The 23,135-nt window shown below is 38.2% G+C and overlaps 3 protein-coding genes across 9 annotated transcripts in view; 1 reads left to right on the top strand and 2 right to left on the bottom strand.

The window, feature by feature from the left end:
- Nucleotides 1–8,214, bottom strand: part of LOC116294109 (uncharacterized) — a 13,873-nt gene extending 5,659 nt beyond the window's left edge. Inside the window, exons 1-3 of one of the 2 annotated variants that reach the window (XM_089026538.1) lie at nt 7,654–8,214; nt 2,002–2,237; nt 249–1,148 (exon numbers count right to left, since the gene is read on the bottom strand). In XM_089026538.1, the coding sequence (XP_088882664.1) occupies nt 249–1,148; nt 2,002–2,237; nt 7,654–7,997 (1,480 nt within the window). In that variant the 5' untranslated portion in view covers nt 7,998–8,214. The remainder of the gene's footprint in view (nt 1–248; nt 1,149–2,001; nt 2,238–7,653) is intronic. The other variant, XM_031701637.2, reaches the window with a different exon arrangement.
- The window catches only part of LOC116294112 (glutathione s-transferase kappa 2), a 21,952-nt gene extending 3,072 nt beyond the window's left edge, over nt 1–18,880 (top strand). Inside the window, exons 1-11 of one of the 4 annotated variants that reach the window (XM_031701642.2) lie at nt 7,793–7,930; nt 9,732–9,818; nt 10,840–11,010; nt 11,227–11,374; nt 11,764–11,944; nt 12,216–12,314; nt 12,911–13,085; nt 13,569–13,612; nt 14,054–14,157; nt 14,899–16,434; nt 17,158–18,880. In XM_031701642.2, coding sequence (XP_031557502.2) covers nt 7,909–7,930; nt 9,732–9,818; nt 10,840–11,010; nt 11,227–11,374; nt 11,764–11,944; nt 12,216–12,314; nt 12,911–13,085; nt 13,569–13,612; nt 14,054–14,157; nt 14,899–15,046 — 1,179 coding nt within the window. In that variant the 5' untranslated portion in view covers nt 7,793–7,908 and the 3' untranslated portion in view covers nt 15,047–16,434; nt 17,158–18,880. Of the gene's footprint in view, nt 1–7,792; nt 7,931–8,679; nt 8,925–9,731; nt 9,819–10,839; nt 11,011–11,226; nt 11,375–11,763; nt 11,945–12,215; nt 12,315–12,910; nt 13,086–13,568; nt 13,613–14,053; nt 14,158–14,898; nt 16,435–17,157 lie in introns of those variants that run through there. The other 3 variants (XM_031701641.2, XM_031701644.2, XM_031701645.2) reach the window with 3 other exon arrangements.
- Nucleotides 15,403–23,135, bottom strand: LOC116294110 (uncharacterized). 3 transcript variants are annotated; one of them, XM_031701640.2, is made up of 19 exons: nt 22,972–23,114; nt 22,547–22,627; nt 22,265–22,306; nt 21,753–21,826; nt 21,240–21,320; nt 21,057–21,156; nt 20,325–20,463; nt 19,883–19,948; nt 19,505–19,628; nt 19,220–19,319; nt 18,965–19,023; nt 18,762–18,826; nt 18,025–18,168; nt 17,910–17,952; nt 17,621–17,735; nt 17,123–17,216; nt 16,771–16,840; nt 16,490–16,593; nt 15,403–16,407 (listed from the first exon to the last, which is right to left on the bottom strand). In XM_031701640.2, exons 4-19 carry the CDS (start codon nt 21,792–21,794, stop codon nt 16,146–16,148), a joined length of 1,608 nt encoding a protein of 535 aa, XP_031557500.1. In that variant the 5' UTR covers nt 21,795–21,826; nt 22,265–22,306; nt 22,547–22,627; nt 22,972–23,114; the 3' UTR covers nt 15,403–16,145. The 3 variants fall into 3 exon arrangements, with proteins under 3 accessions (XP_031557500.1, XP_031557498.1, XP_031557499.1); XM_031701638.2 differs by lacking the exon at nt 22,547–22,627 and having other exon boundaries at nt 22,972–23,135; XM_031701639.2 differs by lacking the exon at nt 22,547–22,627 and having other exon boundaries at nt 20,325–20,460; nt 22,972–23,135.

Here is a 23,135-nt window from a genome sequence, read left to right as displayed (position 1 = left end):
AAACTATTTATATTATTCGTATTCATATGGCATATTTTTTGATAGATTGCAACCGTAATAATTAACATCGTTTACAAGTGGGCGGCTAGGACGGCTAGCTATGGACGGTTTCAAACGATATCAGTAATAAATTCGTGGGCGCTTTCAAATATAGGTACGGTATCAGGTACGTTCACGAGATAAAACGTTATCGCTATTCCGTACCTAGAAAACATCTATTTTATATTTTCTCATTTTTGAACACTCACCAAATTGTTTGTTGCCATAGAGACGGCCGCTGACCGGATATTGCTTCAACTTCATTAGAGAATGCTGTAGCTCTTCACTCATTTCAGTGACTGTAAGGTTGTTATTGAGAACAACCAGCTGACTGCTAAGGTAGATGGGCGCAAAAACAAGCATGAAAATGACAAGAACTTTGTCCGTTGTGTAGCCAGTAACCTTGGTAACGAATCTACAAGCGTGAATCAGGATACAGGAGGACCCCACTGCGAACAGTAACAAACCGAAAAAATGTAGACCATTCAAGTAGCGCAAGGATTCCATATCGCTGTGGAAGGGAATCAGATCATACCAGGGTCCAAATGTCCCTCTTCCGAGGAACAGAGTCAAAGAAACAAAGAAAGACATGCCTAGCCATGTGTATAGAGTCTGTTGCCTTGCTTTGGAAGCTAGCGCGACGTCAGTATGTGCCGCCTCTTTGTCTCGTGGATTATGGCCAAGAAAAACACACGACAAGCCAGTGAGGAGGCCTAACGTGATGAATGGAAACGTCCGTCCAAAGTCGTAGATCTCGCCAGATAACAGTTTTCTGATCACAATACTTATGTTGTGCGCGTTTGTGGTATCATATTTCCATGGCAACCCCCCGATGTACTGAAAACAGTACAGAGTTGGAAGCAGCCACCATCCACAGTAAACTAACGACGTAACATGCACATCGAAGGCTCGTGCGCACACTGACGCGAAGTTCATAGCAGTTCTGTTGAAGAAAATTTCAACAAGGAGAAATGAAGCTATGATTGTGCCTGTTAACAACACTAAATAGATCCCAAATATAGAATGAGAGAGAAGATTGAGAGCGATCACCATCACAACTGCGTCTCTTGATCCTTTCCCGTAGATGATGTACTGGTATGCAAATCCAACTATGAACAGAAAACAGAATTTTCATCAAAAACAAACTGTTACATGTCTAATATTAATAGTCAAATTGCCTTTCTCGGTCTTTAACGAAGGCTATCACAGAATTCTTGCAGTAGGTACACGGCTAGAATTGCACACGTTATACTAGAGATTTGGGACTGATTCCCTGGGGATGTTCTCATAATATTTTCTGATATAGAGAGCAACTCAACGTGCGTCTTCTCGATTCAGTTCGTTTTGATGTTCTATTAATAATCATTTAAACCATTTTGGGCATAATTTTATTATACCACATGATCGCCAGCTGCCAAAGAAGTTCAGCATTTTCTATGTCGCAGTGCTTCAGTTGAAGACCTGTTTAGGAGAATCAAGGGAACCGTAGCGATAGTGCACTCGCCTCTCCTAGTGTGTCAGAGGAAATTCCTAGAGTACTCTACATCAAATGTGTATGGTTAGAGTTTGCTAGCTAGGTTTCTACCTCGATGCAAGGGTTTTTCTCTGGGTTCTCCGGTTTTCCTCCCTCCGCAAAACCGGTAACATTCCAATTCGATGTTTGAGTTAGCTGTATCATAACTTAAATTATGATCAGCTCAGAGGGCTCAGGGTTCGATCCGCGAGTTAACCATACCCTGACTTTGAACATTCCAGAGTTTTTCAGGGTTAGATCTATGAGTTAGCCGTTCCTTGACTTTGATCAGCCCAGAGGTTGTTTCAGGGTTGGATCTGTGAGTTAGCCGTTCCTCGACTTTGATCAGCCCAGAGGTTGTTTCAAGTTATCGATAAAATATGAAGCTTTCTTATCAAAGCGATCATTTCTCGTGTTTACAGTCCCCAGTTGACTAAAGTATTACTTACCAGCAACAGGCAGCGTTATCATTCCATATGCTTGAGTGTAGAGACCGTATTTACGAAACGCAGATAACTCTAAGCCAAAATCAACCCAGCTATGCAAGGAAAATAAACACAGGGTGACCATAGATGACTGAAGGCACGTCATGCCAATGCGTTGCGTGCCAAAATACCATGAAAAGGGCATGGCAGTCAAAAGCAAGAAGAACAGCCAACGGAACGCAAGGAAAGGACTGATGTATCTGTGAATAGAATGATTGACAATGAGAATTGATCTTACTCCTCTCTCTCTTTTTGATCTGTTAGTGCGCGCAAAAGCACGATGCATATCAAGGATTCATCTTGAATGCGCGCATTTGTTTTCAGATCATATTAATCAATTTCTGCTATCAAAATAGTTTTACTTGCTCTTCTTTCACAAGGTTTCTAGTGTGTTTTTTGCGCTCATTTTTAACGACTTTTCGATGAATTTTGTCTAAAATATATATACTTATTGGTTGTGTTCAAGAGTTTAGCAAAGGGTCATAGTGATAAGATGGAAGATGGTTGCACTTATAAATGACTTATTGCGCGCAGTATTCATTCATTTCCGAAAACAAATTTTCATATTTTTTTTCAAATGCGCAGTCTTGGAAGTTTACCCTATTTCACCTCCGCCCCTCATCGCGATAACGTTTTACACGCCGCTACAATACTGAGATACAAAAAATCAATCGCATGATGAAATAATTAAATCCAAGCGAACACTCTATCCATCACATTGGCGCTATTTTCTACTGAAGGTAGTGTAGACCCCTTGCAGCACTTTGGAATGCAGCTCAATCTGGGGGACAAAACAATAGGTTCCAATTCTCAGGAGATTGGGATTGTATTGTTTTGTCCCCCAGATTGAGCTGCTTTGACTTCACATGCAAGGGGTCTATGGTCAAGTTTTCATTGATTCCGTATTTTGAAGATCTAGAGTTTAATGATACATGACGAGTAAACATGTATTGCTTTGTGTGGGAGAAGTAGGACTTCCGCTACATGTTGAAAGAAGTTGTTTTTGCTACACAAGTTGAAAGAGACCGAAAAACACATGGTGGCAGATTTACGTTGACAATTGCCTTACAAAAACACTCAACTTAAGGGTAGGCGGCTTCTGAGCACGTTCGTTATTTTTCCACTGTTCGTTAGATAATCGACAAACAAAACACCATGACGTCTTTGTCCCACTTGTCATTGCATCCTGTTGCGGGAAGGGGATGGGGGAGTGAGCAAACCGCAAACACCTTTTGGCATAAAAATTTCATTATCAACTTAATTAATCCGGTGAAAAGTGTTTCTTCGCAACAAGCGGTTTGGATTGCCTTTTATTTAGTTACATCGGGTTTTATCTATCTTGACCTTTTAGTTCCACCGCATAGCTCCGCGTGCCACTATATACCACAGGATATTGCCGCTAGGAACTCCCCTATGATTTCCCGCCAAAATTAATTAACACGTGCAGCGCATTCCTTGAATTTTGCTGAGGTTCGAATGAGGTTGTCGCTTAGACATGCTCAAGCGTTAACATATAGGGATTTTGTTTTGGATATAGAGACTTAGAGATTCAGTCGCCTTTTCCAGCCAAAATTGATGACATACCAGATGCGTGTGCCTTTTGGCAAAGAGAGCGTCCGCCTCTCGAACGGTGCTGTGTTATTCAATAACTAGGCACGCGATTTTAAAACATTTTGAAATTATTAAGGATCTCAATCACTTGCCCTGAATCCTGCTCACAACGCGTTCTAGACAATGCTGCAATATCAGACTCCATGCTTACTGCTACATGTTCTTCTGCATGGTGTCATTTTTGGCGGCGATTTGTGATTCGTCTAAATTTAACCCCGCTGGGTCTTTCCAAGTAAGCAATGATTAAAATGCAAGTTAGCTAAGTTTACAGTTCAATTCGATGAATTCCAAGGCAAATTTTAATTCGTTGATCTTAAATGACGTCTAGTGACGATTATGACATCGAGTCAAACTCTTTCTTTCTTTCGTTTTTTCGTTCTTTCTTTCTTTCTTTTGCATTGTGATTATATCTTAATAATTTAGACTAACCGATTTAGGTATAGACTGAACAAAAAAGTTCAATATTCCGATAGCCATTGTCGTTTAGTGAGGCACATCAACATGCATCCAGGGAATTGGAGCCAGGTGGCGAGATAAAGTAGTCTTTTAACACGGAGGGGTTCAAGTACCTTCGAATGAATCTACAATTCCACTCATAGTAACATTGTACCCAGGTTAACGAGATGAACTAGTTTCGAAACATGACTACGAACACGGAGGGATTCAAATAGCTTTGAATAAACCTACAATTCCACTCCTCATTTTACACATAGTAACATTGTACCCAGGTTAACGAGATAAAGTATTCTTTAAATATGACTGCAAGCGCGGTGCGGAGGAGGGGTTCAAGTAGCTTCGAATAAATCCGCAGTTCCACACCTCACATTGCACATAGTTCAAGTTGTCTCAACAAATTATGTACAAGCCGTGTGTGGCCTTTGCATCACGAGGTTAATAAGCATTTCTCTTTACATCAAGTGATTGAACATCTTCCTTCCTGCGAACACCGCAACTATTTGTCCTTGAACTTGCGATTTCGTGCGCAGCACCGCAAGAATGTTGAGGGTACCATTCAACCATAGCAGACGCATCAACGACCCTGATAAAATGAAAAGAAAGCGAAAAAACGGCGGCAGAGCGAGAGATACCGAGTCGGGAATGATTGTATTCTTAATTGTACCCAGCTAGCTATTTGGAAGCATGCCATACAGTTGAGATCGTACGAAAAGATACATAACGCCAAACAATTATTGAAACGTGACGTTTATAAAAGGGTAGACACTGGCTCTTTGCATTATAAGAAAGCATTGAACGCTTTGATTCTTCAAACATCTCTCGCCTTAGAGAGCGTCGAAGCTATAGCAATCAATACTGGTATTCGCAATCTAGCTGTCGGTCGTAAGATTTTTGTTTTACTGTGAAATGAGGTTTGAATTTTCCCCTGAAGTAACAGAGAGTTCCATCAATGCAAGTCGTCACTTCCGGGTTGAGTCGATCGTCTGGGTCGATAGAAATACCTTATATCAAAATCCTGATTAGCCTGACTATCATTATTATTACAGCAGTGACTTTAGTCATGAAGGACGCGAACTTTTAATACTAGGGCTATATACTGACCTTGTTTAACGTCGATAATATACTCCTATTTTTAAATACGTTTCTTTTCATGGTTAATGGTGTTTCTCAGTAGCAAATTTGGAGTTGGTAAAAGCTTTAAAACTCCTTATTAAAAATATTTTTTCTCCTTTTACAAGTAAGCGTGGCACATATCGATCATATACGAAACATGCCTTGATGCTCCTATTTTAAACTATGTTTCTTTCATGGCTTTAAAACTCAGGTTTAAAAACTTTTTTTTGTGTGTGTTTTAAGCGCGGCCAACTGTTAATTATCCAAGAAGACAACTCTCTTTCAAGCTCAGAGAACTACCAAATTTCGTTTTTAAATGTTTTTGCAGTTTTGTTCAGTAAGTATAAACGAAGACAAAACTGCCAAATTCTGTGGTGTTCATGAGCCACATTATTCCAGCAGTTATGTATATACTAGGATGCAATATTGGACAACATAAGTTTGTACAGAGTAATTTAAAAGTTTCTCAGTAGATTAGTAGCTACATTTGAAAGAAGTATTAGAAAGCAAACATGTCTCTAGAAAAGAAAAGGATTATCCGCATAACTGGTTAACCAAGATTTAAATTAACCATGAAAAGGACAAGTAGTGTTCTGTTTTATATATATTCTTTCGGATTACAATTTCAGCCGCTGCAAACTTAATCTATATATTTATTCTATAGAGTGCATGCACTTTGTAAGAAATTGCACAAATTAGAAAGTTCACTAAATCTCAGAAGACCTCAGTAGACTAGTAGACTTAGTACGGATCCACCTCCCTGGTAGAACGTAGACCAACAAAACCGCTTTGCGATATAGTTTGTAGGATTTTGCTAGTTAATTTCTTACGAATATATGGTATGTACTCTAGATGGGCAAATTGTTCAATGCGTCAGCTAAAAAGCGGCTACGTTAGCACCATCACTTGAAATTGCACGCGGCGAAAGCCGACTACGTACGTACCACTCACGCTATTGGCATGAAGTCAAATGTGTAGTTCGGATGACAATGTAAGTATGATATCATGAAAATTTAGTAAAATTTCTAGAAAAAGCGCCTCTACTACTACTATAGCGTTTCGAAACTACACGCTCTCCTTTTCGTTATTTAATAATAATAGTAACTAACGTGAAGTAAAGAATTATCAAAGAAGCACAACTCTAAGTTCATTAGTCACACGTGTTACGTAATAGTAATAGAGAGTTTTAGATTTTCGTTCATGGCAAACGTCAGTCGAACAGTGAAAAATTCTTTTAAATCATTGAAAAGGAATCGCAAATAATCCAAGTAGTATAAAGACAAAAGAATATTTTTGTGTGCTGAGAAAGTTTGTAAATAGCTCAATAAGTAAAACACACAAGAATACGATGAAAAAGTGGTCACGTTTTCCGTTTGCGGGAAGAAAAAAAGTCAATCTAAAACACTTTAATGTGAATGTCTTGGCGACCTCCATGCAAGTTCTCACGCGACTGAGCTCAAGTTGTACCTGATTAGGCATAACATGATAGTCACTGGACCTGTGACTTGCTCAAAACGTGCTCATTCGACATCTGATTCAAGGAAAATTGGTAAAATCTACTCCGAGTTAGAACTTTATATCCACCCTCTGCTTTTGACGCCATTAGAACTAGTAAATCTGCTAATCTTTTTTAGCATGCTATTTTTGTTGACTTAGTTGCTCTCTCTCTTCCTCATCTGACAATGAACGCACGCAACCTTTTACAGACCTATCCTGACTTGTATAGAACATGATTCATGACATAATGGTCCACAACCTAAGGTATTGAAATTTTGTAAGCTTTAAGGGTGAAATTTTGTTCTTTGTTTGCGCGTTAAACCACCATCACTATTGTTATTCCAAGATTTTGAATGCTGGCTACGTGATATTGTCCACAGTTTGTTTTCAAAACATGTTTTCGTGGAAAATTTCCTTCGTTCAGGAAAACAAAGACTAGCACATTGAAAAAGTTAATAACAGTATTTTTCAGCGCAACAAAGTTGTAAGGTAACATGCGTCAAGCTGAGTTACAATACCCTTCACTCTTAGGGTACCTTGCTCGAAACCTAACGTATCCCTTACGACAACCCTCTCATCCACAGTTCTAAATATATCTTGCAATCATTGAAGCCGGAGTGAACTTTAAAACCTCACATCTGTGATACGTTTGGAAGTGCAATCATGGCTAGGTGGTAGGTGCGCATGAAAAGAATAAAATAGACAGCAACTGTAGATTTATTCATCATGTACAAGAGCAGTTCCCCTCTGCTCTCCGTCAAGCTACGCCCCTCAGTAGGATGTTCTCAGCTCAGTCAGGAATTATACTTGGAAACACTATAGTTGCGTGCTTATTGTCAGTCATAGGGTTTCTAATTCAAGCCCAGTCGCTAACACGGCATCTCGCAGCCTTTCTCGCGGACCAAATACAAGATTTTTTTACTGAATAAATGAACTTACCTTTCAAACAAGGTCATAAAAGCAGCGGTTACACAACAAGGAAGGGGCTGGTAAGCCAAGAAAATGGGATAACCCAGAGTAACGCCATCGTACCAAAGGTCTGTTTCCCCCTGTTGTAGCTGTTGTTTAAGATGCAACGCTTCAGTGAAGTGTGAGTACATATCTCCCCCATCTGCAAGTCCATCTGCGCTCGTCAGGTAGTTACTCGAATGATAAAGCAAAGCTAGAGGTATCGAAGCACTGGCTGCTAGCAGAATGATAAGGCTTAACCAGCGAGGTATGTCACAAGGTACTCCTACATCTCTGAGGTCAGATATGTTGGGCTTACTAGCCGTGTTGTTCATTGCTACTCCACGCTCGTCCCAAAAAAAAAGCTCAGTTCCCTGAAAGCACGTCACATGGAATGACTTGGAATGAAATCACTGCATTTGACTGATGGGATCGAGATTGATGGAAATGTAATGCGCCCAATAAAACAACCACCATACAGGGATATAACCCCACTTTATTGGTTGCCGTGCAATCTAGTAAATATTGACATGCCAGCCGATTATGGACTGACTAGCTAGTATGGCACGGTTCCAAGTTTTGAACAGATCACCGCTGTAGCACTAGGAATCTCTCCCGTTGACTCACATCAGTTGTGCTACTGCCGAGTCACTTAATTTGCCGACTTTAGGCGTGAAACTTTCCCGTCAACAAATAAACTATAGGTCACTTAGCAATGTGCTATAACTGATGTGGGTTATATCTTTTATGTGCCCTTCGTTCGGTTTTACTATACCAAACTGTAAGTTGATCCCAATGTCGAGATTCGAGTTAAGATTACAAGGGAGGAATGGGGGAAAAAATCTTAGTCTACATTCCTATTTGATGAGAGCATAGGCCTTTCGCAACTACGCATACTTTTTAGAGTTTCTTACGTTTTTTGTTTTGTTTGTTTATTGCCATTTTGGACTGGATGTCAATCATCGAATCGTACATCGAAGGTCGAAGTACCTCATGACGTCACGTTATGCAAATCACCTCGCATACAAACGAGGCTGATTCAAGATGGCGTCTGAGAGAGAAAAACATTGAGTTCTTGTATCATTGTTGTTATTCCATTTAGTGCAAAATACTACGTCAAAACGCATCTTTTACAGCAACTATGAAGGAGTTCATATTCTATTACGACGTTGTTTGTCCATTCGCATACGTGGCTAGTAGAGTAATTGAGGGTTTTGCTAAGCGAACAGAATCAAAAATCATTTGGAAGCCTGTCCTTCTTGGTGAGTTTTGAACAACTTTTTAAAGCTTTGAAACTTCAAATAATTATCGAATCAAGAATCCTTAAAATTCAACTCATTGAATTTAAAGTAAGGCTATTTGATTACATAGCTGTCGGCATATTGTTAGGTGATTGTGGTGATCGTATTTCTTCGTCGAGTTTTGCGTGTTTGAAATGGTCGTCTCATGATTACGTCCCAACTTCATTATTATCGAGTTCCTCAATAGCACTTACAAAGATTAAAATCCACTGATATAGTTGAGCTTTCTGTAGATCAAATATTTGTTTAATATTAGCAATGAAAAAATGTATGAGTAGGAATTTCTTTTCATTACAACCCACTCTCTTAGGAAGTCCATTTTTCCATATCCCTTGGAATTTTTCTGTGACATGTTCAAAGCTAAGCAATGAAAAGGGCTTACGAGGTCATTACAGTCAAACCCCATCATATGTCCACCCAGCGAATTAGGATTTAGCTTGTTAGGGTTTTGCAGAGGAAGGAAAACTGGAGAAAAACCTTTGAATAAAGAGAGGGACTTAGCTAACGCTTCTAAAATGGATCCAAACTCCAGGAGTCAAGCCCAAGACCCCAGAGGGGAGAGGCAAGTGCGCTGGCACTATGCCACTGTTGATTGGCCAAAGAAAACATAGATTATCCATTGACCTTCAAGAATATAGTTTTTCACTCCTTTTCCTTAAGGATTTGTGGAAACATTTTTATATGGTATATAACCAAGGAAGTGGGGGTTATCCTTTAGTAGATTAATGCACAGCAGAGATGCCCACACAGGTTAAATACTCTTTTCAGGTGGTCTTTACAAAGGCACAACAGGAGATGGGAATTCCTCCGCATACAACCAAATGTGTCCAGCCAAGGTCAAGATTATATCTGAAGGTCATTAGGTCTTAAATGATATTTGAATTATACTGGTGTTAATGAATCACATATGTTTTGTATTTTCATCTGTCAAGTGATATTTTTTGTGCATAAAATATAATTTTATATTTTATACTACTCCTCAGGGGGTAAGGTAAACTTTAGCTCAGTAAAAGTCAGGCATTGGTCTTTGACTTTATAGATTTATTCACATACATTAAATAATTTGCAAAATTACAAAACTTAATAAGAATTCAAAATTATAATATTATGATTTTACGAGTAGGTGACCCTCAGGGTCTAGAAGTATCTTCATTTAACTTTTATAGTTTATGCCACTGTTTGTGCCCCACACTTTCCATTTTCAAGCACATGTGTCATTCTCTTGAGTATTATGGAGCATACTTAATTTATGGGGTGGTAGCCAGGCCATGGGGATTTGGAGAGGCAAAGCCATTTTCAATCAGGATAAATTAATGGTGGGCTATTGAAAATATTTTTCAAAGCCAAAGATATTAATTAGTGTATTAGTGTATGCTACTTGTAAAAGCCCCTAGTTAGGGGGAGGGGGGTTACTAAAAATGTTATGGTTTAAGTGGGAACCACCTAAAAATATTTTCAAATTTAAAGTCCCCATATCCCCCCTGTCCCATAATTATTTATGAATGCTCCCTTGTTTCTTTCTTTTCAATTATCCCTTAAGTAGTACATGGTACTGCATGTAAAAAACTTAGATGCATAGTTCCATGAAAATATCCACACCCAACCCACAGAGGAAATTGGAAATTCTGGAGGGGAGGGGGGTTAGAGGAAGAAGAAAATTACAAAGTTTGTATGGAAGAAAATTGGAAGTTCCTGGTGGTAGTGGGGTCCTTTTACAAATTCCCTTCATAGTGAAGTATGAATATTTTCTGGAACTACACACTAAGGATTTTTAATTGTGATTTCTAAGATGTTATCATAGGAATATATACTGTAATTTACATTCCTAGACAAATGTGTTTTCATCGCTGAAGGAATTTTATGTACTGTGTTTTAGATCTTAAAAGGACAATGTATCGAAATGGTGTAGAGGCCATTGAACCATCACAGTTTCCAAGGAACTCCCTGAGCAGCATGAGGTTATTGGCAGCTGCATCGCAATACTCTCCCCAGACATGTATCAACCTTACGCACTGGCTATACAGAGCTTTCTGGGTTCATGACAAAGGTAATTAGGTGTCCCCAATTAGTATACTCACTTGCGGCAAGCTAGTAAAACAACACATTAATAAAGTGATTGATTGATTGATTGATACACCTGTCAATTGATACTAGTTTTTGTTGTTGCATATTGCTATTCTCTAACCAATGTCAGGAGGGGATTAGATGGATGGATGAAATATTATCCCACTGTGATAAGCTAGTGTTAAATTTATTATTTCAGATGTTGCAAAGCTAGATGTCTTAGAAGAAGGTGTGTCATCAGTTGGCTGGGATGTAAATGTAAATGAGACAATAAATGGGGTCGGCAAGGAGATACTCTGGAAAAATGTAAATGAAGCCTTAGACCGAGGTGCCTTTGGTGTTCCCAGGTTGGTTGTTTCTTTGATTTGTTCTGCACTATAAGAAATATTTTCAGAGGCAAAGAGATGGTAAGACAAATACTGTCTACTCCAGACATTGGGAAACTTCAGATCCGACAACAACTACGAGTTTAAAAAATGGTATTGTGCATGTGGTTAACACTGAATCCTAGTCAATGACCGCCATAACTACAAAACGATAGTGCCAATCTTTAAAAGTTAAAAACTTACTGGTTCTAGTGCTTCTAATCTTCTTGTCGGATCTGAAGGTCTCAAATGACAACACTATGAAAGAAAATCTCTGTATCTCTATTGTTCTGTCCTGACAACCTCCTTCCTTTCTATTATGGAATATGGATCATTCAAGTTATCATACTTTCCTTGTGTGAATTCAACAGTTTCTGGGTGAATAACAAGTTATTGTATGGAGTAGACCATCTGCATATGCTTGAACATGAATTAGGAAATCCTTCAGCAGCCCCTCTTCGTCTTGCTTCTCCACCAGCTCACCCAACTAATGCAAAGTTAACAATATATCATGATTTTGCAAGTCCTTGGAGCTATCTAGGATCAACACAGGTATTAGAAGAAAATAGCAATACTTCAGTTTTAAGTTCTCTTTGCTCAGCTTTAGTCAGTGAGTGAGTGTGTAAGTGGTTAGGTGCTTGGTATGGTGGGTGTGTGATATAGAGTAGGTTGGTGAGTTAGCAAGTAAGCATTAGTTAGCATTGGAACTTATCTCTGATAATCATTATGATTATTGTATTCAACTATTCAAATTTATCTCTGATAATCAATATATCTAAAATTTATTATAAAATCAATATATTGCTACATTTTTTATTTACAGATCACCCAGTTACTAAAAAGTGTATATCCTGTCCAAGTAGAGGTGGAATGGGTGCCTATTGTGTTGGGTGCTTTATTCAAGACTATAGGAACCCCTGTGGTAAGCTAACTACTCTCATACATATTGCATGTTAAAGAAAAAAATCTCTAGTATTGGGTGCTCTGCTGCTGAAGGCTAGCCTTAATTTTGTGTAGATTATTTTATTGGAAAGTTAGATGAAATTTTGTGCCAAACCCCTCGGCTGAGCTAAAAAATAATGAAACAGCCACCATTTTGGTTGATCTAACATTCACTCAAGGAATGAGCCATGCAGAGAACCATTTTAGTAGTACAATTCCGAATGTCGTGGGTTTGATTCCCAGCAAGGTTGGAAATTAATTTTTCTGAATTTAATTCCAAGGGTTTTCGCCCAGAATAACCTCGTCCCTAAGCACTATAACTTATCCATATTTCTATATCTTCATGTATTTCATAAGTGCTACGTGGTCCACATATTCTCATTTTAAAATGCTGTCCTTCTATCCCAACATTGAATAATGTAGAATTTCTCAAATATTTTAAGTTTTCTCCTCAAAGCTTTTAGACACCCAAATTTCAGGAGGAAGTGTTAACCTCCCCCTTGCCCTACGCAAGGCCCCTTTCATAAGTTACAGATATTAGGAGGAAGTTGCTAGAATATCACATGATTGTTGCAGGTCCCTATGCAGGCTGTTAGTGAAGCTAAGCGTAACTATGGAGTTCAAGACCTGAAGGACTGGTTGAAGTATAAAAAGGTGGAATTGAATTGGACCTCTCATTTCCCATTGAGGACAATACTTCCTTTAAGAGTGTCTCTAGTAGATGGAGATGATAGGCTGCGGCAAGTTATTTGTGAGTATGTAATGAGTAGTTCAAAAAATTATCCTCCCCCCCCCCCCCCCCCCCTCTCCCACCACAGAGAAGTTTTTAAGACTCCCTACCCCCAGAAATTTATTTTTTATTTTTCCAATCTTGATAATTTTGTTCTTTCTCTGACCCCCACCCCTTGGAAATTCCAACTTCCTCTGTGGGGGTTATGGATAATTTCTGGAAATACACAAACTATATAAGCTTTGCAGGAGTTGGGATTCCTGTGGTATATTCCTGTTTATACTTTATTTGCTAGATCAGAGACATCTTGCACTTTTGGGATGGCAGTATTTAGATTCTATTTTATCGACAGTACATGTAAAATGTAGGCAACACCTTCCTGTTTCCTTATTCTCTCTCCTAATCCTTCTCCGTCAAGAGTAACAAAGGAATCCCAAACATCGCTAGGTGATCATTGTGCAATTAAGTAAAATTATTTATCATTCTGCCCTTTTCTTGTTTTAGATGAAGCTGGATGGCGATATGATAAGAATATTGGTGAAAAAAAGGTAAGGTTCAAAGTGATGAATAAATACTTGACTACTTGAATAGACCCTTTTCGAGTTGCAAATTACCACTGTGTTTCTTGATTACAGACTCATTTGCTCAGGCTAAGCCTCAGATCAGTGTCTAATTACTTGCAAATACCAACGGTGAAGTAGAGAATGCACAAGTTCAACACTACGAATTTGCTCAGGCTAAGTCTCGATTTTGTGAAGAATATTCTTGTTTTCCAGTCAAGGTCCGTCAAGATCAAAGTGTTCGTATTGTTGAACTTGTGCATTCTTTACTTCACCGTTGGTATTTGCGAGTAATTAGACACTGATCCAAGGCTTCGCCTGAGCAAATGAGTCTGTAATCAAGAAACACATCGGTAATTTGGAGCTTGAAAAGGGTCTATTACAATGTTCAGTGTACAGAAACAGGAAACTGACTGTTCTATTCTGTAGGTCTTGCGAGAAGTATTGCTAGATGCAGGGTTCAATGCAGATCATTTGATAGAACAAACACAAAGACAAGATATCAAGGATAAGCTCAGAGCAAATACAGAAAGGTAAGTTTGTTGCTGCTGCTGTTGTTGTTGCTGCTGCCATTGTTGCTGCTGCTGTCATGGTTGCTGCTTCTGTTGTTGTGGTTGCTGTTGCTCCCACTATTGGTGTGTTTGGTGTTCAGTTCCATTACTGTTTAGTAATAATGATAATAATGATTCAAATTTATATAGCGCCATTTCCAGTTACGAGATCAGTGGAGGACTTTACAGGCTGTGTATTAAGGCACTAGTAGCATTTGCCCCTGATGCTGTTGCAGTAGTCATTGGTGATGCTATTGTTTCTTCTGCTAGTGCTTTTATATTGCTAGTGCTACTGTTGGTGGTGTTACTCCCGGGGGGGAGGTACTCCCCTATATTCACTATATGGGTACTTGCCACCAAACAGGGTATGGTTTTCAGCAATTCTTTTCTGGAACAGGGTATATGAAATCGCACTTGCTCTGGGACTGGGTATGTGAAATCACGCTCTCTCCTCTCTGGAACAGGGTATCTATTTTCGCAATACCGGAACAGGGTATGATTTTCAGCAATCTTGCTCTGGAACAGGGTATGAATTTCAGCGATTTTGCTCTGGAACAGGGTCAGGGTTCAGAGGGCTCAGCGGCACATCCCTACTCTAAACAGGCAAGAGTACCCCCTGGGGTGTTACTGCTGCTGTTGTAGTAGTAGTTAGTGATACAAAGCTAATTCCTATACTCTAACATTATTTACTGTAAGAACCAGCGTTATTATGTCCCCTACCAGGGCTGTAAAGAATGGTGTTTGTGGAGTACCCAGTTATCAAGTCAATGATGGTGCTATACTCTGGGGTCAAGATCGACTCAACATTGTAGCAGATTTGCTATGTGGTTGGAAAGACTTCACACAGGCTGCCGTCAGTAGTAAACTGTGATGATGATTGTTCTTTGATTGTTTGCTCTTTGATTGTTCTTACTGGGTAATTATGCTTTTTAAATTCAACATCATCATAAGTTTGTCTAAAACTGTTAAATTTGGAGTTTTTACTATGTACAACATCCGATCCTGAAGCATGAGTTTTAAGTCAGTGCCTGTTCACCAGAGAGAGTGACTACTGTGAACGCCGCCATTTTCTTCACAAAAACTTCATTTCAAATGTAAGGCCCAAAAAAGGCTTTGTTAACAAAGTCTGTGATACTTCTGCCAATGGGCATCTTGTTTTAAGTGGAGCTACTAAAAAGAACGAACACAGTCACTGATACAATATCAATCTCAAAAAACAGCATCATATTAATTGCTTTGAATTTTATTCAACCAACAATTATTATATAATAAAATAAACAGAAACCAAATAAATTTTAAATTAAATTTAAATTTACACAAATGAGGAATTATTTCCTTCAAAACTAGATATAAAGCCACTGTTCATACTAATTTCTTTTTTGGTCTACCAAGAATATATTCTGCAGTAGTAAAATAAATGTTCAAAATGTATGGAGTTCTCAAAGGCTCCTTTTGTGAAAAATAATTTAGAGAGTTGTATCTTCCAACTGACCATTCAAAAATAGTTCCCAAACTTCCAAAAGGTTTCTGAAAAAAAAACATTCTTTTTGTTCATTTCTATAACACAAAAACATTCATACAGCCAGAATTGTAATTTGTAGTTTAGTTTAGGTGGAGAAGTAATTTTCTAGAATACCTAATGATGTACATAATTATATTTAATAATCTGTAATCTTGATTTTTGATTTGCACATTATTGTCGACATATCATATATACAGTACATATTATTATTGTTGATGCCATTCCCATACCTCGCCATGGAGGACATTTAAAAAAGGTTACCCACTCCACTGGAATTTCCAATTTTCTTCCATTCAAAGCTTGAAATTTTGTTTTTTCTCTGACCGCCCACCCCCTGGAAATTCCGGATGGTGGGGTATGGATATTTTGTGGAACTACATATGTGATTTTTCTCACCACCTTCAAAATATTTCAAAAAAGATTATATTTCAAGATACTGTATATTTAACTAATTAGTACTATTTATGAAATTATATACACGCCATCTTCTATTATGAGTAAGATGCAATAAACCTGATGCATTAATAGATTCAGATAAGTTTTGAGCATTTCTTAAAGGCGGTAGTCTGTGAACATCAAATGTCTGACTGTGCAGAGAATGGTGGATGATTTCCACCACATCATAACCTACAGCAATAAGAAAATACAGAACTACAGGGTACTTTAGATAGATGAGGAATCTAGACAGGGGAACTGGTACTCCAAGATGTCTGGAAAAAAAACACAACACGAATCAAGTAAGTGTACTGACCATGATTAACGTAGGTTTATGCAGAGCTTGCAAAATCCTACCTGTACTTTTGAGCATGTGCCCTGTTTAACATTATTACTACAAAGACTCCAGACTCCAAATTCATAATAAAAGATGTTGCATTTTCCAGGATGGTAACAAATCCCTGTTAAATGAGAAGAAGGGTATTATTAGTCTAGTTTGTGGAAAAAAGGTGAAACAAACTTTATTTTACTTTATTTTCAGAACATTTCTACTCTCTTTAGTGTAAGAGTATATTAACTTTCATATCAATATTTAATACACTTATTGAAAGTAATTTACTTTACACTAACAAGTTTACCTTTGGGTTGATCATAGCAACTGTAAACACGAACCCAAACACCAATAATAATCCAACTGTCTTGATAACACTGCAACAAGGAACATTAATAATCTAGTCAGATTGAGCTCGTTTTGGCAATCATATTTACCACTCTTTTCACTGCTATTGCCCTGATTGAGACAACAGTAGCAACAAGGAAATTGGGCAATACACTTCTGTCAATCAAATAAATTGGTCAGTACGTTTATATTCTATGATTGGAGGCAGAGTATTTCCCTGTTGCAACAATTGTCTCAATCAGTGCATAGCAGTGAAAAGAGTGGTAAAATGTGTTGAAATGAATGTCTATGAAATTCTATTTTCTACAAACCTTCTTAGACTTATACCACAACGGTTTTTCTCCAGGTTGCCTTGCTGCCAGTTCTTTTTGGGCACAGTAAAAAACGAATCAAACCATCCATCCACTGAAAAACAAATGATTAGAACTGAAGAAGCCTTAATAAAAAGGGATGAAAAGAGAAAAAATAGGATAAACAGAATTTGTCATTGGACACATCCTACTGGTCTATTTCACTCGCAGCTGTTTATCATTTATCATCTTGAAGATACACTACTCATCAAGTGTTTCGCAGATCACAATTACAGAGGGAACCCAAATACCAGATATATGCAGATCAGGTTAATGAGGAGTTACTGTGCAAGCACAACAAGATTCTAGTCACCAGACCTTGTACCGGATCATGTACTTTACAAAAGGGAAATACTGGACATGCACAACAGTCCTATTCCCAGAACCCCATGGTTACCAGAGTAGAGATATTGCAAAAGTTTCTGGGTACACCCAATACCACCTAAGTGGCATACTTACTCATATGTCGAAGTGCTGCCCCCATTGTCAGAAAAGAAACAGTTATGCTAATCATTACGAAGACTTGAATAAGTACAGCTATCCATGCAAACTCTGAGTACTCCTTGTGCAGAATCTAGTTGTAAAAAAAGTCTGAGACACATCCAACACTTTTTTTTTTATTTAGTAACATTGCACAGGCTGGGAAAAGACTCGCACAATAATCAGCTAAGGGAGGTTTCAATTTGCACATGCTTTCTTCACTGGAGGGACAGAAAATTACTGGTAGAAAAAGAACTGTTTTACTTACCTCTGTTAATGGAATTGTTGATATCTGACCATTCGCTTCAGCCCTGGAAGGGAAAAGGTCCCTTATCAATAGTTAATGAGTAAAGGTTTTTTTTATTACTAGCGAGGTTTCTTACCACTGCAAGGAACTGTTTCTCGAACAAGATTCTTGTGATTTTAGTACATTGTCAGTGACATTGGAAGTCAGCAAACTGCGTCGGCTTGCAGGAGAATCTATGAAGCACTGTTTCTGTGGAACAATCTCTAGTACTGCGTAACACCTTAAATATGAAAAAAGATACAACACATGTTAAGGGTGTTGGTGGGGAGGGGTGGGGATATGACTGGGAACCCAACCTGAATTATCAAAATACACCTTTTTCAAGTTGCAAATTACCTGCTGTGTTTCTTGATTACAGACTCATTTACTCGGGCTTAGCCTAGATTTTGTGAAGAATATTCACGTGTTCCAGTCAAGGTCCGTCAAGTTTCAAAGTGTTCGTATTGTTGAACTTGTGCATTCTTTACTTTACCGTTGGTATGTGTGAATATTTAGACACTGATTCGAGGCTAAGCCTGAGTAAATGAGTCTGTAATCAAGAAACACCGTGGTAATTAATTGGGAACTTGAAAGTAGTCTATTGGGGAAAGACTGAAATAGCACCCTTGTTCATTACAGAAGATTTTGCCAGACATGGCACCATCATGGTTGAATTGGAGTCATCCATAAAAATACATGGGCGCAAATGACAGTCAAGGCATGGCACTACATTTCTGTACCATGGGTTTGTTTGCTCTCTTAAGACTCGTGTCAAGTACACTACCTGTTTAAACAATATTTTATTAATACACACTGGGTGATTAGTTTCCTTACCAAAGAATGTTGAGTATGGTACATGTAAAAGTGCCAGCGATTATCGCCTGTCTGTACTGCAACACCTTAAAATGAATGATTATACAGGTGATTGGTAAATAAAGTCAATATAGATATGAGACACTGTAATGTTTTTGCATTAAATGATCCTCTTGTCATCCCTCTTTCCTTCTGCCTCCATCCATCCATTCATCCATCCTCACCTGTGTTGCCTGTAGCTTTATTTTGGTGAATATCATGGGCATTACGTTCACAACACCACCTAAAACAGACCGTGTTATAATAGTTAACCTTGTTAATGGTAAAAAAATTTTCATTGAAACAATTTGGTTGAAAACACATCCACCATCCAAGGAGATTTTACTTCTGACAAAAAAAAACTAGTTAACACAAAACAACTAAAGGCACCATTTTGTAAGCATGCTGTAATAATGAGATAGATGTAACAAACAACTGACCTAATGCAACTGTTCCCATGAGGAATGGTTCTCCGACAGATCGTATGTCTTCTGCAATTTCTCCTCTGACAAAATATCCAACGTACATTGCTGCCAAAACCTACAAACAACCAACAATCAAGAATAAAGTAAAGGTGAATAAATGACTGGGATGAAGTGACGCATGCAGTATGCATGTGCAAATGGGTGCATTGACAAACAAATGAGAATGAATAAGAACAGCACATTCTCCGAGGACCAGTAGTGGTTTTTACTTTCTAAGAGAGTTTAAAAGTTAATACTTACACAAGCTGTAAAGAGAGTGCCCTTGCAGAACGTCAGGACTGATACAAATGGCTGTACGCATGATTGAAGGAAGATGATGATGAAGGTACAAACCCATGTGAAGACAGGAATGACGTATAACAGTCTGATAAAAAAAACAACTTGCTATAAGGGCCGGCCTGGGCCTTGTTCGTATTGGTCCTAATAATAATAAACCATTGTACTGTGTCTTGTACTGTACTAAAAAATAATACTTACAGATGCTTATATCTTAACAGAGCTTTATGGAAAAGGCCCTGGACTATGTTACAAGTCAAGGCATCAACATATTGTTACAAGGGGTCACACTTTATGCCTGTCATGACTATATGAAAATCTTTAAAAACCATTTGTACTTACTGGAAGTTCCCTAACTGAGCATAGGCTTGACTGCCAGCCAAGGAGTAGCTAATCAGAAGAGAGACACTGTTGACATGACAAAATGTTGGTTAGATATGCTTGTCAGAAATGTCTGGTAGAAAACTCACAAGGGTTAATTTGGCTTTCTTCCTCTTATCTTTTTGCACCCTTTTTGAATGAAGCAAGTCGGGAACCAGATCTAGGATTCTGAATTAGGGGTTAACCTCGGAAATAAAATATGTCCAATTTTTATGCTGACTGACATTCTTTTTCCTGCATGCTTAAGCACTCATGGGCAAGAAGGAAGTGCTTGGCCATCCAGTGAAGCACCCCTCCCTAGGGACATGACAGAGCTATAAACAAAAAAACATCTTATATATTGCAGATGTACATACACCACTCCTGTTAAACAAACCATCTTTTATCTATAGTAGGAACTTACAACATGAGTATTATCGCAAGATCAAACAACTGTTGTAGTCCTGGCCCCAGGAAGAGCTCAGCCAGTGAATGAAGGCTTGGGTAGTGAGACATAGAGACAACATCATCACTGACCTGGTACGTCACCTTTGAACTATCTGCTGTAAAATACCAACATTACTAAAGTGATGAATGAAACAATAAGCAAGCATAGGTGGTGTGTGCTGCTAATGTGTCACCTCTCACCAATGCAGCCGAAGTTCAAGTCCTGCCAGTCTCAGTGTCATATGTAAGTAGAGTTGTTTGTTGGTTCTTTCCTGTGCTTTGAGGGTTTTTCTCCGGGTTCTCCAGTATTTCTCCCTCAAAAATCAACTTGTAAATTCTAATTTTTTGTTCTTTCAGCTAGTTTGGTGCCAAGCTCTGTTGTGATTGTCCTACGCTGTGATACAACAGCTAAAGCTTAATAGACAAGACTTCATTGGCTATGCAGGTGTTATACAATGCAAGTTGTTTTTGCAAAGACCTTGTCAAATCAAGACAAGATATTGAAACTCTGCCTTGTTAGTGGTAGTTCCAAGAATGGTTCCACAGAACCTCCTTTTGTGAGATTTGTGAAGCCAATCATGCTTTTTACACTCAGTAAAATAAAATTGGACCCCTCCCACCTCATAATCCTGCACCATGGCTTTGAAGACCAGCTTTTGGTGACCATATTGGAACCCCTCTTTAAAATCCTGGGTTCGCTACACTTTACCTTGTTGTTTCGGCTCAATTTGTTTCTCATTTTCATCCCCAGAATCATCCTCTTTGTTTTCGTCAACATCTTGTAAAGGAACTCCTTCACTGCTGAACAGCTTTTGACAAGCAAATTTAGAATCAAATCATATAGTTTTTTAAACATTAAAAAAAGGCCAATTACTAAGGATCTGTGTCTTACCATGGAGTTCTTTCTTTCCTCGTCTTGTTCGATCACAAATGCTTTCTGTAGGATCTCAACAAAGTAATATATAACCAAAGCCTAAAAGGAAAAACATATAATTTAATTCAATACCCTCATTTAGCAGTTCTGTGTCAGCATGCTGACCTATTTCCACATCATCACTTGTCATGTTGCATCCCAACACACTTAGTGATTATGTATTAGACGTATCAAATACTTCATCTTGACTTTTGACTTATCTATCTTAATTCTCTCCCACAAGGAGTAAACCTAGCAAATAAAGCACTTTTTTAGTTTTATCTTTAGATTACTCTTTACACTTTTTTTTTTTTTCGTCAAAAGTTATTACAAATGATCCCTATCCCACCCCACTCCTCGGGAATAAAAAAATCTTATCTCCTATCTTCTTGTCATGACGGCTTTCTCACTTTATTGGTAAAGCTTGACATGGAATAGTGATTATTTGGATAGATATTTATAGAAATTAATTGTGTGTATGGTCTACAGTACCTGAGCGAAGAACCCAAGGACAAAAACAAGCAGGAATGGCATAAACCCTGAATTGGAAAGCTTTACAGGTAGTCCTGGAATTTAAAATGCATGTTGAGGTAAGACTACTAGTTAACAAAAACTATCCTTGATGTGGGGAGGGGATAAATAAATTGGTAGATATAATCAGCTACTAGTATATAAATATACTTGTAGTCAACTCCCTTTTACTGCCATTTTCATAAACATGTAAACTCGGTAGCTGTGAGCTGCACACTGAAATTTGGTTCTTTGCTATGCTACCATCATTTAAAACTAATCAGTTGGTATCTTTCATATTTCGACTGTCCAAAAATAACAAATTTCAGTGTGCAACTCAATGCAGCTGCTGAGTTCGTGTGTTTTTGAAAATGGCAGTAATGACCACTATTGTAAGTATCTTGCATGAGCCACCACTCTTACACTAAGGTGGCTGCTATGAAATAGTTTACTAATATAACATAGCTATAGCAACAAAATCTTGGTCAGTGTACCTAATATTCCTGTGCCAAGAATGGCTGCAATAGTTACAAAATCTAAAATAACAAAATTAACAAATTAGTAATGGCGTATTCGAATGATAAGGTTACTTTAAGGAATTGGTCATTATGTGAGGGGGTAGAGAAGGATGGACTGATGCAAACTCCCTCTGAGAAATTTTCCTGTGACGCCTTTTTTACATATTATTTTGAATGCCTAATTCCTAATCACCTAAGCGATAGTACGTGTGCGGAGACATGCATATATTATAATTATAATCACGCATAACGACTTGCCAACAAAGCCTTCATACGTTGACGCCCCAAAGGAAAAAGCTCAGCTCGGTTTAAATCACTATAGACTTGAACACAGCATCTCTTAACCAAATCAAACAAACAGATGTCAATATTTGTTTTCAATAAAAATAACTTTGTAAATAAAAGATGGTCAAGTCTGTGCAAACAAAAGCAAAAGTCGACAACTTAAAGTTCTCAATTTTTGACGGAATTTTTGGATTTTGTCCAGCCCAGGAAATTTAAGCTACTACTTTAATTTTCACAGTAGTTTCGATTCACTTTCCTTTCAAACGGATATCGATCGAAGTACAACTTATACGTACTATACTACCGGGTAATACTAGGTATCAAGTTTTCAATTTGTACAGCTGTAATAATTTTCGATCATATCGCAAACATAATCAAGAAATTACGTGTTTACTTACAGCATTGCAAGTAGGCTAATAATTTGTCTCCCTGCTTCTGTTGTTTGATGTTTTCAGGGAAGGTATCGGGATCTAATAGTCTTGTTTTAACGAGACTGTCCTCTAGTTCTTCTTCCTCGGCATCGGACGACGCCATCGTGAAAATACTTCTGCAGTCTTGTGAA

The sequence above is a fragment of the Actinia tenebrosa genome, unplaced genomic scaffold, assembly GCF_029948245.1.
Source record: "Actinia tenebrosa isolate PJP-AT-01 unplaced genomic scaffold, QUT_ActTen_1.0 PGA_scaffold0__85_contigs__length_37466705, whole genome shotgun sequence".
Taxonomy (NCBI): domain Eukaryota; kingdom Metazoa; phylum Cnidaria; class Anthozoa; order Actiniaria; family Actiniidae; genus Actinia; species Actinia tenebrosa.
The sequence above is the reverse complement of the archived record's forward strand: the minus strand, read 5'-3'. Positions and strand labels throughout refer to the sequence as shown.